At 41.4% G+C, this 17077-nt stretch overlaps 1 protein-coding gene across 1 annotated transcript in view; it reads left to right on the forward strand.

The window, feature by feature from the left end:
• Positions 1 to 17077, forward strand: part of IMPG1 (interphotoreceptor matrix proteoglycan 1) — a 101384-nt gene that overhangs the window by 29788 nt on the left and 54519 nt on the right. The window contains exons 5-8 of the mRNA XM_010972875.3: positions 3853 to 3917; positions 4521 to 4631; positions 7790 to 7935; positions 15201 to 15259. Of these exons, the coding sequence (XP_010971177.3) occupies positions 3853 to 3917; positions 4521 to 4631; positions 7790 to 7935; positions 15201 to 15259 (381 nt within the window). The remainder of the gene's footprint in view (positions 1 to 3852; positions 3918 to 4520; positions 4632 to 7789; positions 7936 to 15200; positions 15260 to 17077) is intronic.

Here is a 17077-nt window from a genome sequence, read left to right on the forward strand (position 1 = left end):
ATCTATCTGCTTATTGCCTCCATTTATCTAACTACCAAACAAGACCCATGTAGGTTATTCTGACAGATAATCTATGCATATATTGTGCTGAAGATAAACTACATAAAAGAGAAAAACGGATAGACCGTATAGATTGAGATAGATGTTTGCACTATGTTTGCAGATAAAATGAATGTGTTACTATGTAATAAGTACCTAATGTGTTTTTTTAACTGATAAGCTATAGAGCAATTAAAATAGTTTAATTTTTAGAAGTTATGGAAACATGTTAGCTACCTCAGGAAAATATTGAATGCAGTCAGAGAGGAACCTGAATTTTGAACTCACTTGGTATTCTGTAAAGTGTTAGTATTTTTCAAACTAAATTACTGAAGCACTGAGCTGTCTTCAACAGGAACTGAATATCAAATAAGAAAATCGAAATACAAAAAAAAAAAAGGAAAGGAAAAGCACGTTCAATAAAATGATTAAAGAAGAGAGATGCTGTTGCCAAACTCTAAACTCGCAAATTACATACATCTTACAGCATTTGGCAATCTGAATCTCAAGATAATAATACTGCAAAGAGGGAGACAAATTAGGCTGTACGAATTACTGACAATCTTTACGATGCTTTTCACATTTGTTCCTTCATTTCAATTCCCTTTGCCAAAACTTGGTCCAGGACCTTATTAATTTACACTGTGAAAAACGTCAAAACTGATCTCCCTAACAGATTTCCCTGCTTCTAATCTCTTCCCCTCCTTAACTTGCATCAGCGCTGCTGGAGTAGTAAGTCTGAGATATTCCTTTTACATTGTGCCTTGTGCAAAGGCTTTCTGAGAAGTTCCCACATCTTCCTCTCCCCCTTCTGAGTATCCACTCCCCACCCTTCCCTACCTGCTCTGTGCTCAGAGCGCTGAGCCAGAGGGACTGACTCGAGAGCATCCCCTGGCCTCCGACTTCCAGGAAGGGCCAGCCAGTGGTGAGCGGGAGATCGGAGGGCGGGAGCAGAGTGAGGTGAGCGCATGTGTCTTCTTCTCGCGCCCCCAGCCTGCAAAATCCTCCAGGGCTATGGGCCTGCGTCAGCTTCAGCCCACCTCCTGCCAGGCAGCCCTCTCTTTCCACAGAGCCTTCTCTGTCCCTGGTTGGAGGTAGCTGCTCCATCCTCTCACCTCTCCTGGAAGAGGAGGGCTTTTAGCACCTCACTGTTTCCAGCCCTGGGCTCTGCACTCACCCTTCTGATTGCTCTTGCACTCTTCCCACCACTTAGTAAGTAAGTAATGCCTTTATTAAACTGCCCCGCTGAGTGAACCATCTGTTCCCCGTCAAGACCTTCACTGAGAAAGAGGCCAAACTAATTCATCAGGGTCCTTCGCCCCCTGATCTTCCTAACTTCGCCTCCATGAACCAGGGCCCCGCCGCTGCCACCATGTCCCTTCCTCACTGCGCCCAGTCTGCACCCTACTCACCCTGGACTCTGACCACAGCCCTTTCCTCTCCTGGAGAACCTGCCTTCCACACTCCACCCACCCAAATGCTGCTCTCCTTTCAAGACCCAGGAGGGTCCCGCCTCCCCGTGATGCCTGAACAGCCCACTTGAGCCTCCAACAATCTCTCCCTACTTTGAATCTTGTAGTCTCTTTGGCACTTACATCTGTATTTCACACTTTCTTGCTCTACCCTGCTTCCCTGTGAGAGTATAAACTCCTCCAGGGCAGGAACTGTTTTATATTTCTCCACCAACTGCCAGAGTACATGAGCAAAGTCCTCATACACTTATGGCATGTAATAGATCTTGCTATGTATATCTAGCCACGCTTTTACATTTTAAAAAGTTATTGCCAGAAGGAATAATGTGATTCAGGAAATTTTTACTACTAGAGTATTCATTTTGCTCACAAGACACAGAGATATTGACTCTTCTGATTTAAATACAGGATGATACTTACTGACTCCTCCATGTCCAAAGATTAAGAAGGCAAAACTGAGGTCATGCACAAGAAAAATATTCAACAGAATGTAAAGACTTGATAGGGAAACATTAAAAATTACAGGGAACAATTCCCCAAGCCAGAAAGAGAAAGATACAGACTCATTCCATCCACTCCCGTGCCTGCCAGCTTGCTAAAAGAAAGAAGCAATAAGAGACAAACATTTACATTATCTTTGGTTACCAAGTTGTTTTTTAAAAAAAAAAAAAAAGAGAGAGAAAGAAAAGGAAAGGGCGGGGGAAACCTGTCTTTTCGTCCAAAACTTTTTAAGAAGACGAACAATTTTCTCACCTAATTAGCCCACAAAGCTGCCAGTTTCAAATGAATTTGAATTAAAAGCTAATGGTGGGGGTGGTACAGCTCAGTGGTAGCATGGGTGCTTAGCATGCAGAAGGTCCTGGGTTCATTCCCCAGTCCCTCTGTTAACAAACAAACAAATAAATAAGTAAATAAATAAACCTGATTACCTCTCCCCACCTAAATAAATAAATTAATAAAAATGAAAAAAACAGATTTGGGGGGCTGTTGGCTTGTATCTAGTACAGTACCAGCATTTCAGTAACTACTCTTCTTGGGTGTTTTCTCTTTTACAGCAATGTAAAACAGGTATACCAGGGTGAGAGCCGTCCCCTTCGTAATTCTGGGGGGAGGATACCTGGCTATAAGCAAAGATCTATAAAGTACTAAACAAGGACGAGAATTGTCTACATTACAAATGCTGTGATGTTTGCTATCATGAGGGTTTACTAAATATGATCTCCATAAAAACCGCTAAGCACACAGCATAATACCAGCGAAAACAATTAAATAATTCCAAATTCCACTGCAGAGTCTGAGTCTGCATTTAGCTTGTGGGCACCAATATAACCATCCATGTTTACTGCTGATGGTCAGAGCCCACACAAGGCTGATCGCTATATCCTGTATGTTAGTCTTATTAGCACTTTGGCTAGAAGCGAGCATGGCAGAAATATGCAGGTGGTCCCATTGACTCTGGCCAGTCTAGATAACTCTGCAATAAGGGAGGACGTGGCCATTCCCTTTGGTCTTCCATCATCATGAGCCACTATTTGGGTCATACACTTAACCATAACTATATTGTACAAACACAGACACAATCCTTTGAGACCCAATAGCTTATAATGAGAAATCTTTCAGGGAGCTTCATAGATACCACTACAACTACTCCTTTCTAAATAAAGTGTGCTAGAATGGGCCAATATCACATGCAGACAGCTCTATAACCATAACCTTGGACCTGCCCTTGGATATCGTCCACACTGACTCTCCCTGGTACTGCAAACCTACCCACGACTCCCTGGCTGGTTACCACTGCAGGCAATGATTCTGTCCAGAATAGGGATTTAATATACCAGCATTGTCCAGAAATCTATCTATTTCTCATTACCATAACCACAAGAGTTACTTAATGAGATAAAGTATCTATCTTAATGACTCTCTGAATTTGCAGATTTGAAGGTCTGAGATTTTTAGCAAGAATATTTCGGTCATAGATCATGTCATCTATTCTCTTTGATGTCAAGGACACAGTTGAAGCATATAGGACTATAAAACATCAGGCTCCCAAAACCATCTCTGCCTTTTATGGAAATGCTCCCCAGGACCACAAAAAGCCATGATGCTTATGAAAAACCCAGGAGCCAAACATAATCGTTTTAGTGGCAGGGGTTGAATTATTTTTCAATGAATATATTAGAAGATTGCTTGTGTAATTAAAAAAAGTAGGTAGACTCAGTTTTAAAATATACTTTTTCTGTAATTTTCAAGTCATTGAGTATAGGCAAATTTAAATACATTCCCTCTATTTTCATGAAGTTCCTTTTCACTTCCCCTTTTTTATCTTCTATTGTGTTAATAGAAAGGAAGAAATATCCACAGAGGAAACATTAGGAGAGCCTGGTGGAACCCCTGTGTTTTCAGCAGGTAAGCTCAGATCACCTCATTTCATCTGCTTCTGAACTTTAATTCAAATCATCATGAAAGCATGTTATTTGGAAAGCAATCCTCGGTTGAAGTTGACCCAGTTTATAATGCACTTTCTTAAAACTAACTTGTATTTCTAACCTTCTAAAATAATTTAAATTCATAGCATAAATCTTGGAAAATATAGAAAAGAACAAAGGCAAAACCAAATCACTCACCATCCTACATCTTGGAGGCAATTGTTACAATCTTTTCAAACAAACAAATTCAAGATAGTGTACCTATGTGTCCTTTATATAGTCACAAAAAGAAAAATTAACCACGTCTCATGAGGCAAAACCATTTAACTGTTAACACATCTAAGGGAGCACCAAATTTGGGTCCTGGAAAGGAGTAATGAGGAATTTAAGTGGGATCAAGAGTATGAGTTATCTTTTGCTCAAGAACGTATCTACATGAGCTTAAAAGAAAATGAGTTCAGAGTGCACCTAACCCCTTCTGTAATTTCCAGAGTGACAGAAAAAGCATGTGACATTGTGACCTTGTTCTAATTTAAACTGCTTCAGTCTCATTTTCGTGCCTGTACTTTTTATATTTCCACAGACGTTGCCAGTGTCTCGCTTGGGCCCCTCCCTCTCCCTCCTGAAGACACACTGCTGAACGAAATCCTCAATGATACCCTCCCGGACACCAAGGTGCCTACAACAATAGGAAGTTCTTGGATTCCTTCTAGCTCGTCACATGTCTGTTTTGTTTTGTTAGTGAAAGAGGGAAAGAGAAGGGATGTTCTGGCCATTTACTGTTACTAGTGCTGCATCTTCATCACCCCAAGTAAGAGTCGGTGACTTCGTTCTAGTCACTCTTCTCACTTCTTCCCAGGGAGGGACTGAAGGGAAAAAAATAGATTGGAAACTAGGATAAAGTGGGAGGAATTGCAAGAAGCAATTGAATTATTAACTCTGGGAGGACAGGAGCCCTTTTCCCCTCAGTACCTAAGAGAACCTTATATACAGCAGGTGGTCACCAAGCATTAGGGTGAATGAATGAATGCATCTATCAATCATCCAGTCAATGAAGTTCTTTCTCCACTGAAGTGTGATCCCACACTGACAGCAGTGGTAGAGGCTTTCTTCCCAGTCACGTCCATATAAATATCCAAATGCCTAAAATCGTGCATGTCAGGCTGAGGAAAAATTAAAAACAGTGTCTTCTGGTAAAAAACAACCCTGGCCACCACTCTGTTTGAGTGAAAAGTCATGCAGGATGAGAGAATTGTTAGGGAATTGAATGTTCATTATCACAAAATAGGGACTTTTTATAGAAGTATGGTTGATTTACAATATTATATTAGTTTCAGGTGTGCAACATAGTGATTCAATATTTTTACAGATTATACTTCATTTCTTTTGTTTGTTTTTTGTGGGTTTTTTTTAATTGACATATAATTGATTTACAATGTTTAAGATGTACAGAAAAGTGATTCAGTTATACATACATGTATTCTTTTTCAGATTCTTTTCCATTATAGGTTATTATAAGATATTTAATACAGTTCCCTATGCTATTCATTAAGACCTTGTTGTTCATCTATTTTATATTATTATATCAAGTTACACTCCATTTAAAGCTATTACAAAATAATGGCCATGTTTCCCTGTGCTGTATAATATGTCCTTGTTGCTTATTTATTTTATACATAGTAGTTTGTGTCTCTTAATCAAAAGAGAAACATTTTTAATCCCTCCAACAAACTTTGAACCCAGACACTCGGTGCAGAAGCAGGGGAACACTACCCTCTTTTCTCCCCTAGAAGGCGGGAAGCAAGAGGCAGTAATGTAAAGAAGGGGCCACAAATCAGAGCCTGGATTTTATTCTTTTTTTTTATTTTATTTATTCATTCATTTTAAGTATAGTCAGTTACAATGTGTCAATTTCTGGTGTACAGTATAATGTCCCAGTCATGCATATATGTGCAAATATTTGTTTTCTTATTCTTTTTCATTAAAGGTTATTATAAGATATTAAATATAGTTCCCTGTATTATACAGAGGAAATTTGTTTTTTATCTATTTTTATATGTAGTGATTAACATTTACAAATCTCAAACTCCCAAATTTATCCCTTCCCACTCCCTTTCCCTGGTAACCATGAAATTGCTTACTATGTCTGTGAATCTGTTTCTTTTATAGATGAGTTCATTCGTGTCCTCTTTATTCTTTTTCTTTTTCTTTTTTTTTTTTTTTTTTAGATTCCACGTATGATGATGTATGGTATTTTTCTTTTTCTTTCTGGTTTACTTCACTTAGAATGATGATCTCCCCAATGTTCATAGCAGTCCTATATACAATAACCAAGACACGAAAGCAACCTAAATGTCCATCAACAGATGACTGGATAAAGATGTGTGGTATATTTATACAGTGGAATACTACTCAGCCATAAAAAGTAATAAAATAATGCCATTTGCATCAACATGGATGGATCTGGAGATCATCATTCTAGATGGATATTATTCTTATGCTGTCACTGCATCAGGTCTGCCATCCATCCCCCATGGTCTGTGAGGCTTCTCTGGCCCTGTCCTCTTCCTGTGACTCTCTCTCCAAGGCATAAGTCAAAGCCAGAAGGTGAGGGCAGGAAGTTCAGCCTCACCAACTCTCCATGGAAATTCAGAAATGAGATCCCTAGCCAATCTCTCCAGGCTTTAGGCCAGATGGCTGCAGACTTGATGGAACTATTGCTATGAACAAAGAATTTAAATATTTTGTTTTCCTCAAAAATACTGTTCCATCAACAGTAAAAAGTGCTGCTGGAAAAAAAAATATATTGCAATTAGACATTTTCCCTATAAAATTTCTAAGACTACTCCAGTCTGTCCTCTCTCTTATCTCCTGTTAATTGTATCATGTCTCCCTCAAAGCCTGATATAGGTCCCTCCTTCTGCAGTCAATATCCCCTGAATATTTGATTTAACATTCATCACATCATCCTCTTAGCATCCTTTCTACCATCTGCATCTACACTTACTCTTTCATTCAGCAGACATTGGGCTACTAAGATGAACAAGACACAGTCCCTGACTTCAAGGAATTTATAGCGCAAATAAGTACGATAAGATTGTCTAAGCACTGTGATTGAAGAAGGCAGACGTATAGACAAAACTGTAGACCAGGACAGGTTGCCAAGGGTGTGACCCCCACCTCATGTATATTCACTGAGAGTTTTGTGCATAAATGGCCTCGTATTTTTCACTTTGAGAGACTCAATGAAGTGTGAGAATCATTCTGAATTCAAGAAAATTATATGTGGGGAGACAAGATCACCGTATTAAAAAAATCCTCAAGATGGGTGTATCATAGGTACTAAATGAGCAATTCAGATGTTACTCACTAGTACAAAGGTTCAGAATATGAAAACGAATATATGTATGTGTATGCATCACTGGGACATTATACCGTACGCCAGAAATTGACACACTGTAACTGACCATACTTCAATTTAAAAAAAAAGAAACGTTCAGAGAAGGCAAAGATTTCTACCCTAGATGATAGAGGAGATATTATTTTAAATGAGCCATGGGATATTGGTAACAAGTGAAAAAGCATCTCTATACATGTGTGTGCAAATGCTTTCACAAAGCGTGCCCAGTCATAAAATGAGTCTACATAATTAACTCATTGGAGCGTTAATATTTCATCTCTCAGTGAAATTCAGAGGCTGCTACTAGTTAATAGGACTTCTATTCTAAAAGCACTTAAGCCCTCATTATTCACTTCTTGAGATAATATCAGTATATATTATATAATGTGATCATGTGCTTGTGGTTTATATTAATAGAATCTCTCCTTTTTATTTTTTAACACAGGAAAGAGATGTAGAAATCACTGATGTTGCTCGGGACCGCCTGGAGCAGAAGGTGGAGCTGAGCATCTCTCTGACAAACCAGAGGTTCAAGGCAGAGCTCACTGACTCCCACTCCCCGTATTACCAGGAGTTTGCAGCCAAGTCCCACCTTCAGGTGAGTGAACCCACCCCGCACAACCACAGCCCAAGATGTGACTTAGGATCTGGGAGCCAATAGCATGTAAATCCTCTTGGCTAATCTTGTTGTGACCAAGCATTCTTTTTATTTTGGTTTTTTTGTTTGTTTGTTTGTTTGTTTTGGTTTTTTTACCTTCTGACCCCCTTCACCCATTTCTCCTACCCCTTCCTCTCTACCTCTGACAGTCACCAATCTATTTTGCATGTCTATTAGCTTGGTTTTTGTTTGTTTTGTTTTTAAGATACCACATATACTCAAGGTCATTTGGTATTTGTCTTTCTCTGTTTGACGTATTTCACTTAGCATAATGCCTTCAAGGTCCTCCCAGGTTGTCAGAAATGGCAAGATTTCATTCTTTTCATGACTAACTAATGTTCCATTGTATGTATACCACATCTTCTTTATCCATTCATCCGTTGGTGGACACTCAAGTTGTCTTCACATGTCTTCGGTATTGTAAATAATGCTGTGGCGAACATGGGGGTACATGTATCTTTTCAAATTAGTGTGTTCATTTTCTTCAGATAAATACCAAAATTGGAATGAAGGGGAATTGCTGGGTCATATGGTAATTCTATTTTTTTTAATTTTTTGAAGAAACTCTGCACTGTTTCCATAGTGGCTGCACCAATTTACATTCCCACTAACAGTGCACAAGGGTTCCCTTTTCTCCACATCCTCACCAACACTTGTTATTTTTAAAGCCATGACATTTTTCATGGGTGATAAGTGGAAGGAGTTATGTGGTCCACGTCATCCATCACTGCTAACACGCTATCCCAAGGTGTCTCTTCCACCTCTGACCATCGTGCTTGTTCCTGATTATATTTTTTAAAAACCATTCCCTGCAGGATAAATCCAAACTGCTATGCTGAACTTGGTATCTATCTGCCATGATAAAACCTCTGCCTTCTTTTCCCACCTCCACTGAACACCAGTTCCTTACCATCCACCTCTTTACATTCTACTTCCCAGAAATACAAATGGCTTGCAAATCTCTTCTCACCTTTAGTGTGCTGCTTCCTCTGTCTAGAATGCCCTTCCCAGAGTTTCATTTTACAAACTCCATATAAAATGTTCTCTCGACCCTTTCTGGGTTCAGTGCCTCTCCTCTGGGCTAACACCTGGTGCCTACTGTTGTCACAACACTTATCTGGCCTTGAGACTGTTTGTTTTCATGTCTACCGCGGCCACCTCACTACCCCCAGGCTATGCGCTCCCCCTTGAAGGCAGGAATTGCTTCTTTCGTGTCTGCCACTTCTGTCAACCTGAAATAAAATCACACAACGTGAGAGTTGTGGGTTAAGTTTTATTTGGGGCAAGATGAGGACTATAGCCCAGGAAACACATCTCAGAAAGCTCTGAGGATCTGCTGCGAAGACACAGGGGAAAACTCAGTGTCATATATGATCTCAGTGAAGGGGGGCACATGCAGTCAAGCACACACTCAGGCAGAGGCTTCCTGCTAGTCACAAGGAGCAGATGTCACTGTGAATGATTTTAGTGCTTTTCTAGAAATGAGAAGACCCAAGAATTGAGGTTATAAAATCTTCTCCTGAAAATACCTATCTATCTGAAGGCCTGTTCAGCCAGTTTTCCCAGAGCACAGAGCGCCTCACTCCTGACCTCCATCCTGAATTCCTTTCAGGGTGTGTTGAAGGTCAGTGGCTACAGTGGCTACAGATTTAGTCCAAGCAGAGTTAGGTGGCAAATGCCAACGTGATCCGATCCTTGTAGAGGCAGATGGCAAGTGTCGAGTTTTATCTGGCGCTTCCTAACACAGAGCTTGACAGGTAGTTAAGTATTCAGTCATCATTTGTAGAAATGTAATTGAAAACAGAAGCATATGTGAGATTCCATCACCACGTACTACATTTATAAGCAGCCTGGGTGCCTGAGCATCTCACTTAGCATGATCGGGAAACAACAGGCCCCTGCTTCTCCTACTTGGAGAATTCTGTGCTTCTCTCCTCTCGTCTGGAGAGGAGACGGAGAGTGGAAACATTCTTAACCTCCAACCTCTCCCTGCATCAGCATTCAGTCAATAAAATGTAAAGAATCCTTTCCACAGACTTCAAAGAGAGAGCACTGGCATGGGGTGTTTGTGAACCAGAGAAACACTTAGATAAGAATTAGTAGATAGAATGAATTAGAGAATAGTCTGTTAACTTTTCTATTTGTTCTTTGAAATGGTCTTTTCAGCAAATCCTTAGGCTAGTCAGAGAATCTTGAAAATTGGATAATTGGCCATAGACTGTCTTCACTGACCTGTTGTTAATTTTCTAAGCACCTAAAACAACCTGATGTAGAATTAAGCAAATAAATTATATATATTTTTTTAAATCTGAGTTTTAGTCTGGTATCTGTCCAAGAATTAGCCATTGGAATTTAGGGGTCACTTCTCTGGCCTCAAATTCCTTATTTAGAAACTAAAGGTGACCTCAAAATCTTTTTCCAAGTTTGAAATGCTGTATGTCAAAATAATAGTGATGTTCTTAATGTCTTATATACATTAATTCATTTCATTTTTCATGCAATCCTGTAAGTTAAGCAAAATTATTTCTCTTTTTGACAAGTGAGGCTACTGAGGTACAGGGGGATTAGATAACATGCTCAGCAATGTCACACCTGTTAACTGGTGGAACCAAGATTCAAACCCAAGTAGCCTGGCACCAGAGCCCCTGCTCTTCACCCCACTACACTAGACTCTGCATTTTTCCCCAAGAAATACTTATGGGTAAAGGACTTTTGTATCATCAGCAAAGGAACATGCCTCTTCTAGCCTCTGAAAAATTTATCAGCCAAAGAAGCATATGTCTTGCTGGGTCTTGTTCCAGAGACCATCCCGTCAGTCCTGCTGGTTCTATTTACACAGTCGCTGGCTTCTCCAGGGTGGAGCCCTTCTGCTTAAGGGACATCTGGTCCCCTTCCAGGTGCCCAAGCAGTCCCACAACCCAGCATCTGCCGTGAGAGAACCAAGCAGCCCCACGATGGCCCAACACGTACATTTAGCACAGGCATTCAGGCCTAATCAAGAATTAATGGACGGTGCTTTGCAGTAATTTAAATTCCACAATAAACTTAATGACCAACTTAATACAAATGTTAAAAGGAATGCTTACTTGTTGTCTGAATGCTTTCTCTTGTGCAAACATGCATGAGAACTCAACCGGCTGCCTTTTTTTTATAGCCCTGTTAACATCCATTCCAGCTGAATCAGGAAGGCCCCTGTGCAGTTCGTATTATTAATAAGGTTAACTGGGCACTTAATTAGCAATTTAGCAGCTAGTGCTTCAGGATTGGAAGGTCCCCAGAAGATAATTTAGCAGAATTAACTGAAGGTCTTTGTCGTCGCCTCCCTGGATGCCTTCTGCACCCTCCCAAGCAAAGCTGATTCTTGATCAATCACAGACAGGTTCACAAAGAGGCCAAGGACACAGGCAGTAAATTCTTCCCGCTGCCAGGCTGCCGGGCTGCTCTCCTGGGAGGCTCCCTGCTGCCCAAGTGACATCTATGGAAGCAGTTCTGTGCCTGATGGATGGTTGTCATATGTAACAGCATCGCTGGTGTCCTGGACGAGAAAGAGGGACAAGTCAGGGACCAAACCTTGTGCTTCAGAAACTGCAGCTCACACTGAATGTTTATTCAGCACCAAGTGCTGTCACTGGAAGGGCGTGACAAAAGCCATGTGGCCCCAAAGCCATTTGTCACAGGAGACCGGAAGCACATCCTCAGCCTCTCCCACCTGCCCCCCTAATAAAGACCAGCCCTGCAGAGCCTCACTTCTGAGCTCGCCCCTGTTAAGCCCACGGTGAGGTGGGAGTGGAGGCACAGAAACTTACTCCCAGGCTTCCTGCCTTTGACCTCTATGGGGACCTTCATCCTGCCCTTCCCCTCAGTAAGTCTGTCAAAAAAACAACTGACTAAGCACTTCCTCTGCCCTTGCCAGGAACAAGGCTGGCCTCCTCGCTGTGTGCCCACTGAGGAGGTAAGGAACCATCCAGAGCTGGTAATCCAGCAGAGACTAAGTCAGTAAATAATTCAGTATGACCCACTCTCTGCTCACTGTGTGTCGGGCACTTACCAGTTATCCCTTAAAGCACCCTTACAATATATCCCATTTTGGCTAAAAAGTCTGAGATGCAGAGAGATTAAGGAATCAACCCAAGGTTTTGGAGCTAGAAAGTAGCAAAACCAATACTTAAACTCAACATACACAGCTCTCTTCTTATCACCCCAAAGCTGAGCTGCCTTCATCGCTGCAGTTGTTATACACTCAGGAAACAAAACCATTTTTAATATCAGTGCAGTAAAATATAATTTAGATGGTAAATCAGTCTGCTGGGGGGAAAAAATCCATGATGCACTCCGGAGCCCAAGGTAAGTGGTTCGGGGATTATCTGTGCATCACTGCTCTAGTCCTTGGCATAGATAACGTGGAGTCGGCAGTAATTTTAGATACAGTGACAATGCAGTGGCATATTGATGAGTTTAGAGAATGAAAAGATGCCCTCAGCTGGAGTAAACAATATTTGCTGAGTCCCTGCTACGTGGATGGCCATCCGCTAGGTACTGGGAGGGGGCCTGAGCCCAAGAAGCAGCATCTCAGTGGGGGAGACAGTGGGCACCTCATACACCGTTTTAAGGGCTGTGAGTTCTAGGACAGTAGGGAGAAGAAATAACAGCCTGCCTTTGGGGAGCTACAAATGCTTTTCAATAGAGAAAATATGTGAGCTGCCTTTGAAAGATGGCAAGGGTAGGGGGCAGTCAATGAGTAGAAGGTAGGAGACTTTGCATTGGGGGCTAAAGGGAAAAAAGTCATGGAAGTCTGGAGGGAGTGCATGCTGTCTTTGGGAAGGCACAGGGGTTAGTTTAGTGTGAATTGAGGACTCAATACTGGCCAAGGGGGTAATGATGGCAGGAAGGCAGATGGTGAAGCACGTGGGGAGTGGATGGGGTGTTTGATGGAGGGTCTTAAATGCCATTCTAAAGAATTGAGCCTTACTCAATAGGCAGTGCAGCCCATCAAAGGATTTTTAGTGAAGAGCAACAGATACGGAATGATAAACTTGGGGGAAAACTATAGTCAAGGACATAGTAAGCAATCTTATGATTACCAGGGGAAAGGGGATGGGAAGGAAAAAATTGAGGAGTTTGAGATTTGGAAATGTTAGCCACTATATATAAAAATAGATTTTAAAAAATTTCTTCTGGACAGCACAGGGAACTACATTCAATATCTTTAATAACCTTTAATGAAAAAGAATATGAAAATGAATGCATGTATATACATGCATGACTGGGACATTGTGCTGTACACCAGAAACTGATAAACTGTAACTGACTGTACTTCAATTTTAAAAAACAAAATATATAGTCAAGGAGACATCCTTCTTCTCCCCAACTCCAACACACCCAATAAAACCATTTCTCCTCCCTCCCCTATGCACACATCCAGATAACCATTTCAGCAGTGTTGAAGGGGAGGGAGGAAGGGTGTGCCTGTCTTGGGACTAAGAAGAACATGGTGGAAACAAGAGGCTTATGGGACTTGGACCAACAGGAGTTGGGGACTGCATGTGAGAAGCAGAGAGGGAAGGTATGTAGGGACACTGGGCTCTCTGGATGGAAGACGATGGCGTTTGTGACCCTGACTGAGATAAAGCGTGGGAGGAAAGGCAGATTTGGAAGGAAGAGACTGACTCCGGTTTGGGCATATTTAGTTAGTGGCAAAGTTGGGGTATTCATGTGAAGAACTCCAAGCTGTGTCTCACCGATCATTGACACCATGGGAGAAAACGAGATCCCCAAGGAGACGCAGAGGGGAGCGGGCACGGGGAAGGGAGAACAGGGCAAGTCCCTGCTCACCTCTTCAGCCTCGCTTTCATCCTGCTCTCCCTCCCACACTTCACTGTGAACTACATCACTTCCTCGTGGTCTCTCTTACCACCCAGCCTTCCCACGAGTGAGCTGAATGGGCAGCACCCGCCTCTGCTTCCAAGGCGATGTGAGCCCAGAGCCTAGCATAGGGCGCACAATGGGGCTTGCTGACTAAATGGGAGCATGAGTGCACTGAGGGGGCTGAGGATGCCAACCCGCAGAAACCTTCTAGTTAAACAAGAGGGTGAGGACAGAAATAGGATGGAGTAAAGCAGACTGAGGAAGCGGCCTGAGAGATGGAAGAAGAACCCAAGAAAAGCAGGGACACTGTGGAGGAGTGGAAAATGCCACTGGGTTTGGAGAGGACTGTCCCTCCTGGGGGAACCCAGAGACTGAAGCCAGACCGTCGTTGGTTGGGGAGTAACTGAGTCCTGCAACGGTAAAACATGCTGATATTACCCAGCATTAGCAATGTCAAATTAGGAAAATGTATTGTGAAGTCCACATAAATCTAAGAGCAAATATGGTAAGATTAGAGTTGACTTCTACCTTTTTTTTACCCATTCTTTTTTCTTTTTTCTTTTTTGTTTGTTTTTTGTTTGTTTGTTTTTTCATTCTTTTTTTTCAATTGAAGTATAGTTGATGTGCAATATTATATATTACAGGTATACGATAAAGTGACTCACAATTTTTAAAGGTTATATATACTCCATTTATAGTTATTATAAAATGTTGACTATATTCCCCGTGTTGTGCAATAGATCCTTGTAGCTTATTTTATACATCATAGTTTATATCTCATAACTCCCATCGCTACCTCGCCCCTCCCCCCTTCCCTCTTCCCACCTGTAACCACAGATCTGGGGAACTAGTTTGTCCTCTGGATCTGTGTGTCTGCTTCTTTTTTGATATATTCACTACTCTGTTGTGTGCTTCTACCATTTTATTTAGGTACAGCCTCCAGTTTGACTTAAACAATCCCTTTGACATTTCAGATGTTTTTCAAATCATCTAATTCAATTCAGAAAACATTATCATTACTCTGTGTGTAGAAATAAAAATACTGTAGCCAAAAAAAAGTTTCTTCCAAGTACCATCTTAAAATTGTTTCATATGTTATGTAAAATAACCATTAAAGCAAGTCAGAGCTACCCAATTACAGCTTTTAAATAAGTAACAGAACACTTTCCTCTGGGTTTCAGAAATCACTGAGAACAGAGAGTTTGGCCTCAGCCATTGCTTCAGTTTTGCACGTTCATTTTTTCCCCCTAACTCTTCAGAAGTATTTAGGCTCTTGCAGTTAAGTAAGATCTGACCCAGGAGAACCAAAAAGTATTTCATACATTTCTTTCTTTCTGCAGATGGAAAAGGTATTTAAGAAACTTCCCGGATTCAAAGAAATCCACGTGTCAGGATTTAGGTAAGGAGGAGAATCGGGCTCTCCTCAATTTTTAAATTACTTTCTCCCTGTCCTCTCTTAAAAGCAATGTCATGAGGATTATCAGTCCCTTTTTCCCCAGTTGTTTAGCTCTGCCAAATCCTGAAATCTGACTACATTTCAGATAAAGGGGTTGTCTAATTAGAACATGACTCTGGGTGATCTTCAAGGGGTAACGCAGGAGCCCTACTGCTTCCTCCCTCCCAAGTCAGAAACACCGCTCTCTGCAGAGAGCTCACCTGCTGTCCTTGGCAATGTCACTAACGAACCTCCTAGGAAAACCCCTCAGCAGACACAGATCCAAAAAAAGTAGCAGTTAGTTACCTTGGTGTCTGATTGCCTGGTTTCCTACCGAATGCTAAATATCATCATCATTTAAGCAAATGAGGGTGACCCTAGGGAGACAGGTGAAACTAACAAAAAGGCGTACCTTACCTATGGGGGTAAGGGAGTTAGGTGGACAGGGCTAGTGATGGAAGTACCTTTTATATCACTTTGATATCTGACCATACTTTTATATCATTTTGATGTCTGGACCATTGTCCTGTATTACCCTGCAAAAATTATAAAACCGAAATTTTAAATAGAAGACATGAAATCAAATATTACCCCACCACCTCAGGGTTCCATCATGTTCCCACGGCTCTCCTACAGACAGGTCTTTTTCCATTAGCATCTCAACACTCTAATGTGGGTTCAGGATTTGGGTCAAGAATTTCTGCATCTTTCTTTTAAATTCTCTTTATTCAAAACATCTACAGGTGAGGTCATACTTTTGTTTTGTTTCGTTTTGTTTTGTTTTGTTTTGAATGTGTCACAGGGTATATATCAGCCCTGGTGTGAGAAGAATGAGCTTCCATGTACCGAGAGGGATTTGTAAAATGGGAGAATATTGTCTTAAAGCGGGAAGGTCCACAGCGAAAGAGCTCCACACAGTCGCTGGGAACAGCTTGGAGAGGGGGCGGGGAGGAGCAGCGAGGGAGGCGCAGGAGGAGGGGCGAGGAACGGGGGGCGGGGGGAGCGGAGTAGGGGGATAATGGGGACGGGGGGCCCACCTATTTATTTCTCTCAAAGCTATCCGTTCCCTCTGAGTTGTGTAACTGCAGAGGAAGGAAATGTTGAACAGTGAAAGTTACAAAAGATGAAACCTTTAACGTTTACCAAAGCAGATTAGTTTTTATTTCAAGAGGCTGCTCCCCGGTAGTCCATGCGAAACCAGACGGATTAGAGAGAAATAAAAGGTGATAGGAGAATGTTCTGCATAGACGGCAAGGTCTTCTGGATAAAGCACTGCAGCTAAAGAACAAGTTTTTTTTTTTTCAAAGCTGAAGGAAATGATAGGAACTGCTCCCTTGGTGAATGCTCAAATGCTCGTTATCCGCTCCCTTCAAATAAATGAGAAACTAACAATAAGGAAAAAAAATCTGTTTCAGAAGAAGACCAAAATGTTAGGCGATGAAATTTTGCGAGGTAATTTGATCACATTTTCCCAATGATGTCCATTATGGACTTAGTCTCCCAGAAAATATTTTTGACCCCTGAATACAATAAACAATATATTTATGAGAGAGGCAAACTTTTAATTATGAATAGCAGTGCAGAATATTGTCGAGTAAACTTTTTATGAAGGAAATTGTTCTCTGCTGGGACCAGATTCCCCACAGAAGACCTAAAACCCCAGGAGTATCATCTTTCTGTCAGCTTATTTGCGTAAAACCTGATCTATAGTTTAACAAGTACGTTTCTGTCAGTGACATTTGACTCTCTCAACACAACTGCGAAGTAGTTAGGATGTCAGTT

Source organism: Camelus bactrianus, chromosome 8 (assembly GCF_048773025.1).
Source record: "Camelus bactrianus isolate YW-2024 breed Bactrian camel chromosome 8, ASM4877302v1, whole genome shotgun sequence".
Classification (NCBI taxonomy): Eukaryota; Metazoa; Chordata; class Mammalia; order Artiodactyla; family Camelidae; genus Camelus; species Camelus bactrianus.